General features: G+C 38.5%; 2 protein-coding genes across 15 annotated transcripts in view; one reads left to right on the top strand and one right to left on the bottom strand.

The window, feature by feature from the left end:
• VEPH1 (ventricular zone expressed PH domain containing 1) overlaps positions 1-18,429 on the top strand; it is a 216,077-nt gene that overhangs the window by 52,205 nt on the left and 145,443 nt on the right. For 13 of the 14 annotated variants that reach the window (XR_003096134.1, XM_025214947.1, XM_025214958.1 and 10 more), the window contains 2 exons: positions 2,919-3,134; positions 8,022-8,196. Coding sequence is in view for 13 of the 14 variants with exons in the window: in XM_025214947.1 (XP_025070732.1) it covers positions 2,919-3,134; positions 8,022-8,196 (391 nt within the window). In the remaining variant the exon portion in view is untranslated. The remainder of the gene's footprint in view (positions 1-2,918; positions 3,135-8,021; positions 8,197-18,429) is intronic. The other variant, XM_025214970.1, reaches the window with a different exon arrangement.
• The window catches only part of PTX3 (pentraxin 3), a 6,582-nt gene continuing 280 nt past the window's right edge, over positions 12,128-18,429 (bottom strand). The window contains exons 1-4 of the mRNA XM_006016466.3: positions 18,425-18,429; positions 17,925-17,929; positions 17,354-17,881; positions 12,128-13,487 (exon numbers count right to left, since the gene is read on the bottom strand). The exon at positions 18,425-18,429 is cut by the window's right edge and continues 280 nt beyond it. Coding sequence (XP_006016528.1) covers positions 12,877-13,487; positions 17,354-17,881; positions 17,925-17,929; positions 18,425-18,429 — 1,149 coding nt within the window. The 3' untranslated portion in view covers positions 12,128-12,876. The remainder of the gene's footprint in view (positions 13,488-17,353; positions 17,882-17,924; positions 17,930-18,424) is intronic.

Raw genomic sequence — 18,429 nt, 5'->3', positions numbered from 1 at the left:
GGGGCGCGCGGCACCGCCTGTGGCCCCCCGGGCGGGCACCGGCTCCTCAGTGTGGGTGGGTGGGGCTACTCAGCAGCTGCAACCAGCACCGCCCCCGGCCAGGGAGGGGTCCAGCCCTGCGAGGGACCCGGCTGGTCTGTGCTGCACTGACACGGTGCATGTGGGAACCTTGTCCCTTCTCCAGCCCTTCAGCAGCCATTAGGAAGCTGCTGAGGGGCTGGGGGAGGGACAAGGGGTGAGAACAAAAGTAAACCGTGTTTACTTTCATTTCCCGTCGCAGCACCATGGGCCACAGAAAATGCCTTGGTGGGCTGCATGGCGGCCCGCTGGCCGTATGTTGGACAAGCCTGTCTTAAACAAGGATGGGCAAACTTATCAGAACTGCAGGCCAAAATCAGGCAGTTAGATCTGAAGTCAGGTCACTGTCTGCAACACAGTCACCACCCTTGCTCTGAGCTGCATGCCACCAAACCAACCCTCCCTATTCTGTGCCTACTATTGCTCTCTCACTCTAATGCCCCCTGCTAGTTCTTCTGCCTCCCCATAACCATCACTGCTGAAACCCACTTCTACCAGTGACAAATTTGGCAGAGAGAAGCAGTGACTTCATTAAGGAGGTGTATGACAGAGAACACGGAGGGCTGGGGCAGCAAGTTGCACTGCACAAAAAGTGTTCAAGGGCAGGGAAGGCTCCTATGTTGCTCCCTCCGCCACGGAATTGTTACCAATGTCCAAGATTCACAGGCTGGATACAATGACTTGGTAGGCTGCATCTGGCCCATGCGCTGTAGGTTGCTGCCCCCTGTTCTAGACTATAGAAGAATAGTATTTAAAGCTAAAAGTGCCCATTAAATCATCTAGACTGTCTTTCTGTATATCATAGACCATTACATTTCATCCTTATTGGGCCAGTAATTTGTATCTAATTATAACATAATTTGTGTTAATGCATAGGTCATTTTCATCCATTGTTTTGTGATATTAGAGAGTGACTTGAGCCTGGCCTTTGCAGAAACCCTGAAATCCCTGATTGGAATATCGCCTTACTACAGAAGAGAAACCAGCAGTTGAACTAAGTCATTAATATCTTGAGCTAGAATAATGTCTATGTTCTGGGGATAACCCTTTTCTGGACGCATAATAAGTGATTTTTAAAATGGATTCTGGCAATGTACAAATCTCTGACTGGAGGAGCTTTTGATCACAGTGTTGCTTGTTGTCACAAGTGCTCTAAATCTTCAGTTGTACAGAGACTCTTTTTTTCTTGGGTAATTTATTAGCCGGCAATAACATTTGCACATTTTTTCAGAACATTAATCAAGTTAATTTGACTGTTGACTCCACTTGTTGCTGATGCATTCCACTAAGCTGCATATTATCAATCTTATCAATATTCCTAGAAATCCCCTCTATCATATTCCTTTGAGGGAAGAGGACTTAATTTGATGATTTTTATACATGAATAATAATTCATACTAAACTGCTAAGACATGCTGTAATTTAAGAAACAAAAGATTTTCTTGTACTTGTAAATTCCATAAAATTAATTCCCACTAGGGGGCATCAGAGATCAGTGAAATATTTTACTGGTGCTGTAGCATAAGATTTTCTTGCTATTTTTAATTTCAGAATTTAAGCCATCAATGTTTATTTGTTTTCCCCATATGTATTAGGAAGCTTTTTTCGCCATATACATAGGAGCTGAGGACAGGAGTGTTCTGCTGCTCCTTTTTTCTATAGTACTATTCTGGCAGCCTGTGAGGACAAATATAAATACGAGTATGAAACTATCCTGATTGCTCAACTGAGTTTGATATTTTACAGGGCAACATTACTGAGTATATCTATACCCAGTTAGCTTTGTTAGTGTCTAACAAAGTACATGTTGCCTATGAAAGCTTGCTTCTGAATCAGCTAGTCTCTAAGATGCTACCCTGACCTACCTTATGCTTGGGTATCTCTATTAATCAATGTTTTTATCACAATTTAATCTAAAAATGTAATGCACACTTGTAATAAATACAGGATTTTTTTTGGAATAGCAAGCAACTGTCAGGTCAGGTGTGGATGATAAGTATACTAAATGCCCCCACAAGAAACTTAAATGCATAGGTTTTATGTTAGACACTCATTCACAGTGGGGTATGTCTGCAGTAACTCCATTGGCTTTAACAGTTACTCTGGAATTACATGTCTGTAAATGAATGTAGAATTGACTGCAAATTCTTTAAACATGTCCATGTTTAGCTGACAAAAATAACACAGCTGTTGATGAATATTTTGGTCCATTTTTTGGCCTCTGTGTCTCTGGCATAGAACTGTATTATTACTATTCTAGTATGAGGGTCACTGTATATATTGGGTCTGATTCTCTATTGTAATCATTTATACCAGTACAAGATGAGTGTTTTGGCAATGAAGTAGGGCAAGTTTTTTCTTAGTTATATTTGTATAAATCGGCTATCTCCATTGACATCACTCATCTAAATATGTGCATAACGTGAATGATATGAGGTGCTAGATGTGACTATGTGGACTGTTTTTTGTTTTGTTTTCTAAAAAATTAAATTAGACTAATATATAAACAGAAAAACCATGAACAGGAGACCTCAAGGTGTATACACTGACATCATATGAATGGGATATCTTAACTTTAAAATGGAGGCTACATAACATTAATAATTGAATCCATACTTTTTCTGTAGAAGCACAAATTATTCATTTGTGTTCCATTACAACTTGAAATTGTTCAATACTTCTGATAAGTTAAGTTTTGTTTCTGAATAGTTTATTCATTACTTGTAAAGCAGACAGCAAGAAAACTGAAAGCTGAGTGAACAGAAAAACTTCTGCTTGTAGTTGCAGAATCCTTAAAATGATGACATTTTACTTTTTAAAAATGTGTTTCTTTCAATTAGGACTACCAAACTAATGACAATGATCAGGCTGTGGTAGAAATCTGTATCACCCGAATCACTACTGCCATCAGAGAGACAGAGTCTATAGAAAAACATGGGAAGGCACTTGTGGCTCTCTGGGAATCATGCTTAGAGCATAAACTTAAACCTTCAGGAAAAGATGAGGATACACCACATGCAAAAATTGCATCTGATATCATGAGTTGCATCTTGCAGGTATGAGTATCTTACAAAAAATGTACTATAATGCATATTTCAGTTCTTCTGTGTCATCTTTTAATTGACAGCTGCATTTTTGAGGAGTTTTGGCATAATCACATATTTTTAAAAAAGCCAAGAATTACTGGTAATGTATACTATTATGTGTATATGGTTATATTTTGATGTCAAGTAAATATTTTGGCAGTGGCCTTATACTTGGAAATTTTCCTGAGTTTTGAGTATTGGATTTTTTAATGTTTTGTGAACTTAAGACATTTGCATTATTCCTTAGGATTAATGGGTGAAGGATAGTATTATAACTGTATCTTTTAGTTGAAACTCCTTATGTTCAAGGCACTTATGACTCTGGAAGAAAAAAATCTTTTGGGGCAAACTTTGAAGTCTTTTAGCTTATCAGATATGCTGAGTGTCAAGAAAGAGGATCCCATTTTAAATCCCAGTTGTAATTCTGAGTCAGACACAAGTATGGGAAACTAATCTACAGCTAAATTCTGACCGTGAACATGCAGCTTAGATCTTGACTCTTCATCTATTTAGAGAATCTTTGACCCTATGACTGTTGTTTTTGCCTGAGAAGAAATGTACTATCCGTGCATATGAATTGGGTCTCCCTAAGCCAAACTCTGAACAGTAACACCCTGGGAATGGATGGACTGATGAGACAGCAGCATAGGACCTAGTACTGTATTTGGATGGTGATTGCAGAGCCTTTTGGTAGCAGCTTCAAAATATGGATTGAGAGTCTTACAGGCACAGGAACATTTAAGCAGCCCCTTTGAAATAACAGAAGGAATAATACCAGGAGGTATCAGTAAAGGGAACTCCAGCATGCACTGAGGAGACTTTATAGTGTGGCTTTCCTACTATGACCAGGAGATAGCTCTTTTGAGGCAGAACTGGCATGCTTTAACCATGCTACCCCAGTGACTCAGGTGGACCTTTGACTTGGCTTTCTTGTCTTGTCTGTCAGGAAAGGAGAGTGCCAGCAAGGAGAGACAACTCCTTTACTGGAAGTGCATCAACCTACTGAGCCATGGAAATCCATGCAGATTAACCTGAAAGGCTCAGTATGAGAGACAGAATTTCCAACTGCTGATTGCCAGCTGCTCTAATTGTGTGGTGGTGCAACTACTGAAGATAAAAAGACGAGACAATTTCAGATGAATTGAAAAATTATGTAATGTTGCCATTCAGCCCGTGAACCTACATCTGTAGTGACCAGGGGAAAGAATTTGAATCTTGACTTTAACACAAGGTTTTCCCCAGAATTCCAGATAACCTAAGTGAGGACCATTGTTGCTCACCCTCTACTAGTAGGAAAGGGAAGAGAGGAAGTCACATAATTGATTCTGTACTTAGAGACTGAGGGCTAAGCTATATGGAGAAGTGCAGAGCAAGGTAGGGCATGAATTTACATCACACTAGTAGGCTGCATTAAGTTCCAGAGTAGCCATGCTTGGGGTAATGTATGAGGAGACATGCTTGGGGTGATCCACTTTGAAAGTCTTCTCTGAAAAGGTAGAATTTTTTATCCCTGCATGCCTAAATGACAATTTTACAGCCATATAAGTGTAATTTTTGGCATTTATATTCTGCTTGTGATTCTGTTACCTATATAGTACAGACACTTAAGTGACTGCATGGCTACTATATATGCTCAGTAGACAACGCACTGGCTGACAGCATATGAAGCTGGGTATTTGCGTACTCGAGCTCAAGTTGTGAATGAAGAAAGAAATGAAGTCCTTTCTGTGGGTCGTCAGAGATCAAAAAATTCTTTGATTTTAGTAACTGAGTACTACAGTCATTCACAACATGAAAGCATTTATGGGGACTCAGCCAAGGGTTTTAATATGTACAGCCTGGGAATTTTCCACATCAGGCTGTACGTATTAAAAGTAGCTGTAAAAATGAGAAAGTGGAGTAGGACTAGACTATAACAAAGGATTGAACATTGTGTAGGGCCTGTTGCAGGAGAAGGATACGGACTGTCTGGGAAGTTGGTTTTTCATAAGGCACCTTGGCAATAGGTAGTTTTCTGTGGCTGGTTGAATTTTCCAAACAAGCCAGTGTTTTCGTTAACCAGTCTTCTTCATTTCACCTGAGTCTGCCTCCAGCACTGAGGTACCCATACTACATTTCATTTCTTAAAATCTCAACAGTATATTTCCCTTTTTTTCCAGTATACCCTCTGCACAGACTGATTGTTTATAATTCTGCTGGGTTCACTCCAGACTTACTCAAAATCACCTTTGCTATTCCTGCCTAGAAAATGGCACTGAGGTAAATTTAGATGGGTGCCATTTAGTCTTTCCATATAGTAGCTAAACCAGCAATGCCAAAGGTGTGTATCACCCAGGATGCTGCTCAAGTAATTGCCAAAAGGGCCCTATTACAACACGTTGTACTTAAAACTTGTAGAGATTACTCATCCAGTTTGGTTTATGGTTTAAAGCATTTGAAGTCCAAAAGAAACAAATAAAGTTACAGGGGGAAAAAACAACAACCCCAAAGCTAAATTCACTTGTAATTGTAATTTACAGTTCTCTCTATATGCCTAGTCCTGGTCTTTTCAGTTCCAAAACTTTGGAATCTGTTCCAAATTAGTATTTACAAAGATGAAAGAAGAAATTCTACCTGAACCCCTGTTTGGTTTTGTCCAGGAATGTAATTTTTTAAATCAGCAGAACAAGTCTCCATTGTCTTAACTCTGCTTATTATTGTAACTTTGTCAGAATAAAAACATTACTCAATTCCTGCATTGTATTTCTTAGTATAGGTCTGATAAAAAGCCCATTGAAATTAACAGAATTATATCTTTTGATTTCAGTGGGTTTTAGATTCATCCTTTAATGACATGTGGATGTTTTATCTGTTCAGTTTAGATACTGTGTTTTAAGACTGGAGAAATATTTAGCATGTGTTCACTACACAAACAGGCTGCTTCATCTCTGCTGGCCAGTCCACAGGAACTTTCTCCTCTTTCTGCCCACAAATAAACAACAGTCAAATAAGGCTGTTCGCAGAAATTGATTGTTCTTTCTGAGAATGATTTACAGACATTTAGGGTGTAATAGTTGACTTAGCACACGTTAACATCTGATGCAAAGTTCTTCATGGGCACAGTGAACTGCATGAAAGAAAATCACTGCAAAACAAATTAGAAAAGAAACAAAGGCGAGAACATGTCCAAGCACAGTTGCTGCTCTTAGAACCAAAGCTACCCAGTGAGCTCCTTTGCAGAAGAAAGAGCAATCAGAGTTTTTATACAATACATTTGGGACAGTTGGAGAAGTAATGAATATCGCACAGCTGGGTTGAATGTCACATGTTTCTGTTGATGTCAGCAGCAGTTAGGTTCCCTGAGGTTGGCAAACATCTCTGCGTTATACTATGGAAATCTGGTTTCCATTGTCACCTTCACATTTTCATAAGTGAACAGTCATGCACAGATATTTATTACAGAGCAACTGTAACCTTATTCTTGCTTCCAATTGGATTAATACATTTTCTCAGGCAGTGGATCATTTCATCTTTCTTGTTATAGAAAGATTTCCATTCTCTAATTTTCTTTCAAGATTTAAATCCCAATTAAAGAACCAAATCTTATCTTATTTTATGCAGTGAGTCTGGGGAGGGGCAGATACCTTGAAGGCAGAATTTGGCTGATGGTCAATAGATCCTCCCAGTTATAAGTAACTAAGGCATGATGTGGATTTAAACATTCAGCAGGGTAGAAATTCCATTAGCCTTAAGGACTTTTCTTGTTACTGGCTCAAGATGCTGATGGCCACAAGAGGTTGTCATGGCACCTGGCAACTGTGGGAGTACATGCCTTTCCCAAACATATTGCTTTTCCAAGGACCGCTGCTTAGAGATAGGGGACAGTAAAGGAACTCCTCCCTGTCACTTGAAGATGCCTTAGCATGGAGAATTCTCATGTAGCCAATAAGCTTGGTTAAGGGCTCTTTTGCACCTGATTCTGTAAGCAAATCCAAATTCACAGCAGCATAAATAAGATCAGAATAGGCCCAGATTGTAAATACAACACAACAATAGGTTTCATACTGATACTTGGGTCAGGTGAGCTGGCAATGGATGCAATTTTTACATTTTGGGGAATTTGGGACTTCCTTCTTCATTCAGTTCTTCATTATGAGAATAGGCTCAGATTCAGCAGTTATGGTCAGCAACCCATGTAGTCACACTAGTCAAATCCCTAATATAGATGTGGAAAGCTGTGATTTGCATTGTGAGGAGTTACTTATGCTCAAAATAAGGGTAAACTGCATTCACATTAATTATTGTCTTCCTTGCCTGCACTGGTACACAGCTGCTCTGAGTGATTAAGTTGAGGCTAATCCCCAGGAAAGATAAAATCACTATGTTAAAAGAAGGAACTGGGGAGCTATGCCAGTACGTTATCACTTTGGGTGAGCAGTTCAATCTTTGCCAACAGATTGCGCTCTACTCCCTCCAACCATTTCTTAAGATGCAGCCCAGGATGGATTATTGTTATTACCACAACCAGCTTATGTGGAAATGCCAAGCACAGAGTTTACTTTGGAGAAAACATTGCATGTTATGTCCACAACCATTTTTCATATCATAGTATTTCTCTATTCCAGTTGTTGAAAATGGGAATAGGTACACTATTAGCATGTACAGCTGGAGTATTTTGAAATTACATCTGTTGTTGTTTTCCTTCTTAAAGTCCTGACTTGAATCATGTTACCCAGAAGCAACCTTTCTCTAAGTGTGTTTGGACTGCTTTTTCCCTTGCTCATCTGATTTCTGTTTCTTTACATTTTTTTCAGTATGAGACTTTATTTTAATAATTTTTCAGCTTCTTATTTTTGGTGCCTTCTCATGTTTTTACAGAATTATAATCGACCTCCAATAATGGCTTTAGCTGTCCCAGTGGCAGTAAGATTTCTCCAGAGGGGTAACAAGGAACTGTGTAGGAATATGTCAAGTTATCTGTCCTTGGCTGCAATTAGCAACGTTGATCTGCTGGTTGATCACACCGACGCAATTGTGAAAAGTGTCCTCCAAGGTATGAAAGCTTTCCTGTTGAGTGCTGAATCCTGGAAGACCCCATCAAATACATATATCTGGTCCAGTAGTCTGTGCTATCGGCATATAGTATTTAAGCCTTAATGATTAGGAGTATTTGTTGTGGGTTACAACATCTTTATAGCAAGAATTGGATCTTTCCATGTTCATGAACATGGCATGCCAGCCATTAAGGTGCCAGTGGACTGTAGATAATAAACAGCAATGTGAGACATCATTGTACTTCCTGGCATTTTCCTTCACATTTATTCAGAGAGTTGTTAGCCATGTCAGTCTGAACTCAGCAGAAGGCAGGGGCAAGGTGACACCTTTGGGTACCTGTACACATGTGGGACACTTGCTATACCCGATCAGATTCAATTATTCCAGCAGACTCAATCAAGTCTGCTGGAGCATTCTAATTAAACAATCCAGCAGCTTCGCTGTCACGTGTATTCAGCATCCCCACATTTCAAAATGGCGGTGTGGGTGCTTTAACTAAAGCTCATTGAATGAGCTCTAGTTAAAGCACTCCTACTGCCATTTTGAAGTGTGAGATGCTGAATACATGAGACGCTGTAGTCATTTTAATTAGAATGGCTCCTGAGAGCCACTCTAATTAAAATGCTCCCCTATCCCCACCCTGGAGCATGTGTCTAGATGCCCATAGAGTTAGGCCATTTATGAATTAATTAGTCTCTAAGGTGTTGCCCTGCCCTGCCTTCTGCCTTCCCATTTATGGCAGGGGTAAAATTCCATTGATTTCAGTTGAAACAGACTCTGGCCCATCCCATGATAAAAAGTCAGAGAGAAATTTTCAAGGATTAGCAATAGTGTTTTATTCCCATCTATGTTATTAGTTGGATATGAATTTTGTTGCTAAATTGTTGAAATTAGCAACAAATACTCTTGCTAATTGTTCAAATCTTATTCTTAATAGTTTTAAATATTATGGCAATGTTATCACAATCTTTAAAAAGTGGAGTGCAGGTTATTTGAAATCAGTTACCATACTTTGCTACATGGCCTTGCTTTCCAAGGCAGGTTGGATGCCCATGAGTGACAGTAGCTGGACTGATCACTGCAGGGATGTTGTTTTGAAGATGAGAAATCTTAAAACCATCTTAAAATCTAATTCTGTCTTTATTTTTAAAAATTGGGATATATTTATTTTATGGTATTAGATGAGGGAATAGTTAAAGTACATGGCAGCTTGTTCCTTAATTCATTTCATACAAATCATACCAGATCAACAAGACAGGTAAAAACTATAGGAAGAATATCCTCCTTCCTACCTGCAGATAGTATCCAGAAGAGATTCTCACACATTTTACAGTAATATTCCTGAAACACCAGTGGACTAGATTTGTGAACAGATAGGTTCTTTGTGCACAGATCTCCCCTTTTCCCTTGTAGAAAGGGAGTGCTCTCTCTGCTAACTCAGGACTCATAGAGGGATCAGGGTGAGAGGAGAGCTGGAGCAGGGAAGCTGGTCAGATAGCAAGGTAAAATTTAAATTTATGAACAGAACTAAATGTCTATGAAATCTATGAAATATTCTGTTTTTTCCTTTTATGAGTTGTGTTGTGAGACAAATATTCTATAAGCCATGTAACAGTATTAAATAAAATTCAGGTGAAAGAATATTGCTGAGAAATGTCTGTCTGGCTCAGGAAACCTAAGACCAGTGTCATTGACATTTATTAAGATTTTAACCTATGTATTAACATTTGGGAAAATAGCATTATTAATAGAATACAACAGAATGGAATGAGAAGTGGCCCCTAAAATACAATCCCAGATACATAGAGAGAATGATATATTTAAAAACTTGTAATTGATTTAATGCCTCACTGTGATTATTCCTGCATTTATATTAATCCACCAGCAGAAGTTGCTATGGACATCAGAGATGAAAATTGTAGATTAAAAAATGTCACTGTACAGAATTGAAATATTCCTGTGTTTTGCACACAGGTCTCCTGGCTAGTTTTAGTTCACATAAATTGCATTTCTGTCATGAAAGGATTTGTTTCAATATGCTGCCAAGATCCATGATTCAGAACTACGATGGTTCATTGGGGAATCTTAGCTATAAGTGTGCAAGGATAAATGGAAACAAGGGGCCTTATTCTGGTCTCATTCAGACTGGGATGGCTCCAAAGAGATCAGTGAGGTTGCACTGGTGAAACTAATAGCAGAATTTGGCCAAGTGCCTAGTAGAGTTTATGCACTTAATGGATTTATGTGCATAGTACCTACTTTGGGCAAATGTTGGGTTGCATTATTTATTTCTCATCTTATTAGCCATAAAAATGCCATTTAGGAAGAATGTTTAACAAATGTGTTGTGCCAAGCATTTAGAGATCACTAATGAGAGTAGTCAGTTTCCAACATGAAATGTCCATATCCTATACACAATATTGACAAATAGACTGAGGAGTTTCCTGAGGCTGATGGCAGAAATGGAACCCTTCTATTTCCATGTGCCTTTCCATGCCCTCAGAGCTCTAGGCCTGCTGGGTCCTTGGGAAGAGTTTGGCCATTTAATTGATGTTGCTGCAGAACCACAGGACCTGCCCTGCTGGACTGAAAAGCTTCTTATTTCTTAGAGTGAAAGAGGGCCTGAGAATAAAGTCCACTAGTCTGCTAAAGAGCTACATGACCTTGACGGGCTCAATAAATTCCATGCTCATGCTTGCATGTAGTAAAGCCACACTGGCTCTACCACACCCAGAACCTTCAGCATCTCTGGTCACACTTATCGGGTATTTGCGTTATAGAACATGGATGTTTTGCTAACAGGTATTGTATAACCTATTCCATAAGCAAACCACATTAAAGACCATTAAATGCAGGAAGGGATGCATAGACCTGAATGCAAGAAATTCCAAAATTACTCTCACAATCTTAATCTGTATCTTGTACAATGCTTTATGGTACAGCCTTGTGTTATATGATCATGCACTATAAATTCCTCAGGGCCCAGTCTCATTCAGTACACAGATCATGTTACAAATGAAGTAGGTCAGGTTACATATGAAGGGTCTGGAAGGGTAGATGAGACATTTTTGGGCTCGGGTGAGAAGTTTTTGGCACATAACAGGAGGAAGGCAGGGCTGCAGGAAAGGGTCCATTTTACTTGGGGAGAAAGGGAGATGGGTTTCCAATAAAGTGTGAGTTACAGATCTAAGGATCCTGATCACTGGCAGGATTAAAGCTGGTGTGGTTGTAAGTAAACATCTAGATAAAAACCCTGGTATTTTGGATACTAGGTGCAGGAAGAAGACAGAGAAGGGATTTTCAATTTTGGAGGTTTTATTTGTTTCAGTATATTTCATGTACAGTTATTTGTATGTAATGGATTGCTGTATATGGGAAAGGATACGAGAGAGCTGTTGGCTTTGCGCAGTTTTACTGGGAGATCTGGGGTTCCCTTGGGTGAAGAGATCTGGAACCAATGAACTGGGAAGGCCTTTGATCTGGGACTCAGTTTTTCCCATATAACAAAGGTTATTTGTGAAAATTAATAAATTACTGTGTGGTACTGATGACATGGGGTATTCACAGAATAGTGGACTGATAGTTTTAGAAGTTTCTTCAGCTTGAGGCACCCCCTGCTCCCTCCTCTTTACTAGTTGTAAATTGTACAAGTCAAAGTGGACTCGCATTTTTAGGGGAAATGGTCTGCCTCTTTAAGGGCAGCTCTGTTCATAGGGGCCAAGGGTTGGAGAAGTGATGACTCCATTCCCATGACACCATTTAGGTTTTACATAGCCCAATGTTTAGCATAGCCACTGGGTGCTCATTATTTCAATCCCCTGTAGATCAGGCCATTTTCATGAGTTATACATTATTTATCATAGCAAAAAACCCCAAAGCAATGGGGGAACAATCCCAAATCTGTGTTTCTCTTCATGAAAAATTGTAGGAAGGATCAGTTTGATAAAGTATTTTTATTTACAATACAACTTTACAAAAATAATTTTAATAAAATAATTACAAATCAATTTACAATATAATACAACTGGATCTTAACAGGTAACATTAGGTTATAATTGAGAACACTACTTTTATATGTTAAGTCAATCCATAGCATAAATAATATTTTAGACAAAGCGCTAGTGTTATGGTAGTCTAAAAATCAGTAACAAAAAGTAGTAAACAGCAAACATCATTTCATGACTTATAGGATTCATCTGTAGGATTCACATTAGTAACATAAAAACAACAAATCAGAACTCCCTCCCAAAAAACAGCCTTATGTGTGTTCTACAGAAAAGAGTTCCATATATTTAATGTGTTGAATTTAGGAAGGGTTATGAGAGCTAAATTTTGCCCCAATATGTCCACAGGTGACTCACATTGGCTATGAGCCTGAAAACACTAAGCTAGAATGACAGCAGTCTGTCTGCGCTCAGGAATGGCTTTTCCAATAACACGCTGATGTGTTTTTTCAGTATTTTGACAAGACAGCAGACAGAGATCAAATCCAACCTCCACAGTCCCTCACTTGTAGTCTTACAATGCTAATTTTCCTTGAGATTTTAGATACTCAGGTTCATTAGGCTCTCCTGTATTTGTACATTGTTAAGAACATTTGCATTTGTACATTGTTGTTAGGAATGTTGTTCTTAAGAACATTTAAGCTATAGTTCAGGATACTGGTTTTCAGACTTTATTAAATGTATTGAGCTCCTCCATGTGGCAAAACCTCTGTAACTCCCCACCCAACAACATTGCCCCTGATATTACATGAATCTTCTCCTGTAGTCTGTGTTATCTCTTCATCACTGAGAACCCTGTCCCAGATATTAAAGCCAGTTAGTTTTCCTGAAAAGGCTAAAGTTTCATCAAAACCCCCTCCCACACAGCACCCGTTTTTTTCTTGGCCAATCTGCAAAATTCCTCCATCTGGAATTATATGTGAAGTTGCTATGTCTGATGTGGAAGCCACAAGATCTCCATGTAACCACAATGATGTGGTCCCTTTGTCTGAGCTCCAGGTGCCACAAAGATGAACCCACTGTCCAGCAGAAACTGTGTTCTGGGTAATTAACTTGTCCTGGTCACTACCCACAGCAAGAACTGCAGCCTCATGGCTAAGGTAGAGTTGAATTTCATATGGATTCTTCTTTGTCCCGTAGGAGAATACAATGGTTTTGTTCAGCATTTCTGTCACCTTGACCCAAACGCAGATAGTAAAGGAATGGAGTGTCATTGCAACAGTTGGATGAACACTCCCAAAAATCTTTTTGGAACGCATTGGGAATAAAATTGCTGTTTCACATCCTGCAAGAGTAAAACAATTAAAAAGATAATTCTATACCAATTCATTTTTTTTGTAAAATCTTACATTACATAATTATAAACTAATTTATGGCATTTTGAAGAGGAGTAAGGCATTTAACTCATTTAGTAGGGTTTGGGTCCTATTTCTTGAAAATTTGACTCTTTCACTTGGATGCATTGGAAGGTTTTGCCCAATATTCTGAACCTCAGGATTTACATTGACATAACTGAAGAGAATCTGGTTTATAGTAAGTTTTCCTCTCTTGCAATTAAATTCAAATGTTGATTAGTTCCCAAGTGAAAATGATCTTGATGTTCTTATTCTAGTTCCTTTCTGAGTGTCTAGCTAAATCCACTGTTTCAGGGATCTATTTTGTATCTGTGTTGGTCTGAGACAAAGAGAAATACAAAACTCTAAAGAAAGATTTTATTTTGCTATTAATAAGAGGTATCATCTAATAAAAGGTATCGTTTCTGAACCAAGTTTTAGAGTTTTGTATTTATTCACATGCTCACATTTTCACACAATTTGCCACCAGAGGCTTTCATTACTGGAAAGAACTGGAACAATGGGTAATAAAAGGTGGGAGTGGGAAGCATTGACAAAACTGTTCAGGGAGCCTTTCAAAAGTGCCTGCATACTCTGAACCTGGCCTCAGTGCTATCAGACATTAAAGCTAAAAACCAGCAACCAGTTTGATTCAGATTTGAGTGTTTTGTCTGACAGCAAACCTCAGGCCTTACAGACTGACAAGGCAATTATCTCACATTAAGTATCTGTGAAGTTTTTGAATTAACACTTTGCCTTGGAACAATGGCAGCTAATTTGGATTAATTGCTGTTTAAGCCCCCTGTGTAAACAGCTGTCCAGCCTGAGTCCATATCTCCAATTAATCAGCCCCAGATTAAACTGGTTGTTTGTTTTAAGCCTAACTTTACTGTGTTCTTAACTCAGAAGAAAAATATATATATATATATATATATAACATTAATTTGTAAGAAATTTTCTTCCATCTCCAGTGATGATCAGTGTGTTGATAACAAAACCTATGGTAGAAATCCGTTACTAGAATTTCATTAGAGAAAAATAACAGATAATAACTAAACCCACATACACTTTTGATAGTCTGTTGTCTAGTTAATATATAATACATTATATTCCATTTAACTTGGAGTAAAAGGGGCCCCATGTTATAATTAAGTTGACTCATTTCCTGTTTAAACAAGCTATAGGAGCTAAAATGTCTAAAATGTGTCCTAACAATTTTGCTTTAACAAATGAAGGACTCATTGCATCTTTCAGGATTGGGTTGCTGCATTACTTCATGTACTGATTTCTTGGAAAATTTGAGGTTACCATAGATTTTTTCATTGGTGTTTTTAGGGGGTGGGTAGTGGGAGGTAACTGTTTGTGGATGCTACTTAAAAATGTTAGGAACACTGTTGAGAAACAGCCTCTTAATTAGTAGTCTTTCTGGCTATATTATCAAGGGCTAAGCAAAATTAAAACCAGCTTTGCAGAAGAACAAAAAAACTATGATTAGAAAATCCCTTAAGAGTAGGTCTGGAAGTAATTTAAGACATATGAGAAATCAAAAACCAGTTGCTTAAAGCTCTCTTGAAAAAGATTTCCAGAAAGGCCTATTGGATGCTTAAAAATGTATCTTTACTATCTTTAATCAAATTAGGATTTTTTTTTTTTTATAAAAACATATGGAGACAGATTCTGACCTTTCTCTCACAATTGTAAATCAGGAATAATTCCAGTAACATCACTGGAATTATTCCAGATTTACAATGATGTGAGCAAATCAGAAAGTAATCTTTAAATGTGGGTCAGATTATTATTTCTTGGTCATGCTAGTCTAGGTGTAGAAATATGTAAAAATACAAACTGATGGAGAGGTTTCACTTATAGTTCAAAGAATGAGTTTGACGTAAGAGAGATTTGAGGAGCGATATAACAATCATTTTAGTTCATTTGTAAAAAAACAAGATTTTTGTTGAAGCTAATTGGAATTTTACAGATTATGCATAACCCCTCCACATGCACATCCAGTCCCTACTCCCCACTCCTCACACAGAAGGACTGTTAAGAATTGCACCATATTATTTTTCTCTTTCTTTCTTTCTGGTTACAAAGTTGGATCCTGCTGTTCTAGGATCCATTTTGTTTAAGGTCATGTCATGCCGTGATATTATTTTTTAAATAGGTTCATGTGAATTCTGTTAGCATTTTTCAAAGTTGTGAGGGACGTGCCTACAAAAATTGCTTGCTTAATTTTTAGAGAAGTCCCATTTGCAGCGTCTTTGTGTATTCACTAGCATACACTCCACTTTCCATAGGCACACACAACTATGAAGTTTTATGAGTGCCAATATAGGTGTGGTTTTGTAATTTTTGGAAATTTTGGCCTTTGAAGTCATGATATTGTTAATATTTCTAAAATGTTCAGTGATACTTATTCACCAATTATTCTTTAAAACTGAAATGTGTTATCTTGGTCATCATTTTTCATATATGCTTTTAGTTAATATATACATGCCTAGTCACTCATTCCTAAGTTTTCCTACTTACTTTAGTCTGTTACGATAACGCAGGATATAGAGAAAGAATGAAACAGAATCAAAATACTATCTTACCATATTGGCTCCATGGCCATATTTGGGGTTAAGAAGGAATTTTGCTGCATGGTCAAATTGGTATGGGCTGTGAGGGTTTTTTACTTCCTTTATAGGAGGGGGAGTGGCCCTCTAGCCCAGACTTCTTGAGCTTATATTGACAATGTTTTATAGAAATGGACATTGGCTGCCTTGGTTCCCCTTTTTTACCTGTGGCAGATTAGGGTGTTAGGTCTATGTTGTGTCAGCGTTGAGGGTAGTCTTATGCAGGGTCAAATTAACCCTTTAGTGGGCCCTAAGAAAACAAACTTGTGGACCCCAGGCCAGTTGAGACCCCCCTGCCCACCCTGGTGCTGCTGCCTGCAGGGAGTGGGACTCAGAGCTGTCGTTAGGAAGCAGGCACCGCTACGGCAAGGACAGCAGAGGGGAGGGGAAGGGAAGGGAGGCAGACGGGGCCATATGTGCTGCTGCTGCGGAGGGAAGGACCATCCCCCCCAGCAGCTCAGGACCCTACGTATGTGCCTGGTTTACCTATGCATTAATCTGGTCCTGGTTTTACATAGAGTTTAGATTATGGTTGTATGGAATGGTTTGGATAGGAATGCTTCTGCCTCAGGCGGGGGGTTGGAGTAGGTGACCTTTGGAAGTCCCTTGCAGCCTTACTTCTCTATGACTGTAGCTTGGCATCCTGCTTCCAGCAACTGCTTTTATATCATGTGTGAAAAGAAAACAACTGTTTATTATATATAGCAGAGTTTGCCATACATGGAGAAAATTATTCCTTCCTGACTCCTTGCTAGGCAATCAACATATGCCCCAAAGCCTGAGATTTGTTTAGCTGTTGGACATTGACATACTCAATGTGGTCTTGGGTCTGGAGCGATACCTAGGCAATCAGTTAGAATAGGTGAGAAGGAAGCGGCAGCCAGGATAGAAAAAATGTGAGTCTCTTTAAAATATGTCCCAGCTTCCTGGTCCCAAGTTTAGGCTCCTGCAATTGGAGTTTTTAACTTAACTGATATAAAAACTTCAGTTAAACTCTCCTCTTATCCTACATTTTGAAACATTGTCCAGTTCTTTATACAAAGAGACCTTGGTGGGTTTCCTCACTGCACACTTTGCTCCAAACTATTTTAGTGCTTGCAACAATATTATCCCTTTACAGTCATGCCCTGAAGTAAAAATACTAGGATTAATTTCATCTGAACCTTCTGGTCAGGATATGAAAATGGGTATAGACTTACCTGCTGGCATTAAGTGCTGAGCTGCCCATTTTTGGGATTGTTTCAGTTCAGTTCTTGTTTCCTGTAGTTCTTGCCATAGAGAATTCAAAATGAAATTGTCCTCTCTGGTGTAAGTGGATTTATCTTGCTGTGGAAAAGCTTGAGCCTCTGCTTCAGTTCTCTGCTGCCAAACACTTTCCAGCTGGCCGAGTCTTTTAGACACATTGTGGTTCAGCAAAAGAAGCTCTTCAAGAAACTCTCCCTGTTCAGATGCTTGAAGATTCTTGGATTCCTGAACTTGTTTGTTATTCTTCATAAGCTGGTCTACCTGTAGCACTAATTGGGAAGAGATTTTTTCAATGGCTGTGGTGCTCATGCCAGCAAAATTAGCCACAAACTGCATCATTTCTACTCTTAAGGTTTGCATTTCCACCTTCAGGATTTCATCAACAGACTGAAGTAACATGTTCTCTTTCATCTGTGAGTTCTCAAGCATGATGAAGAGTTTGTCCCATTCTGTGTGCTCTTGCTGACAGTCACAGGAAGGAGCTAAAATACAAGACACAAATGGTATACTTAATGAAATGTCTACACTCTCTACACTGCTAGTACTTTCCCAAATGATTAAAAATAGAAGGTAAGGCAATACATAATGTAGCTGTTCTAAAAATTGTAGCAGCATTCCCAGAATCCTTTACAAAGGAAAACTGAAAAATAAAGTATTATTATTTGCTGCACTGAATAACTTACTTTAAAAAGTATCTGCTTTTTCTTTGAAAAATGTAATATTTGCAATAACTCCTACAAGTGCTAAGCAATAAAGAGCACAATTTAAATATGCTTTGTTTTAAAATGTAGCTGTTCTAAAAATTGTAGCAGCATTCCCAGAATCCTTTACAAAGGAAAACTGAAAAATAAAGTATTATTATTTGCTGCACTGAATAACTTACTTTAAAAAGTATCTGCTTTTTCTTTGAAAAATGTAATATTTGCAATAACTCCTACAAGTGCTAAGCAATAAAGAGCACAATTTAAATATGCTTTGTTTTAACTTCATAAAACATGCTATCCAGAAAAATAGTTTGAATCCACTTACT

The sequence above is a fragment of the Alligator sinensis genome, unplaced genomic scaffold (genome assembly GCF_000455745.1).
Source record: "Alligator sinensis unplaced genomic scaffold, ASM45574v1 scaffold60_1, whole genome shotgun sequence".
NCBI lineage: Eukaryota > Metazoa > Chordata > Crocodylia > Alligatoridae > Alligator > Alligator sinensis.
Note: the sequence above shows the minus strand (reverse complement) of the source record. Positions and strands in the feature narration are given on the sequence as shown.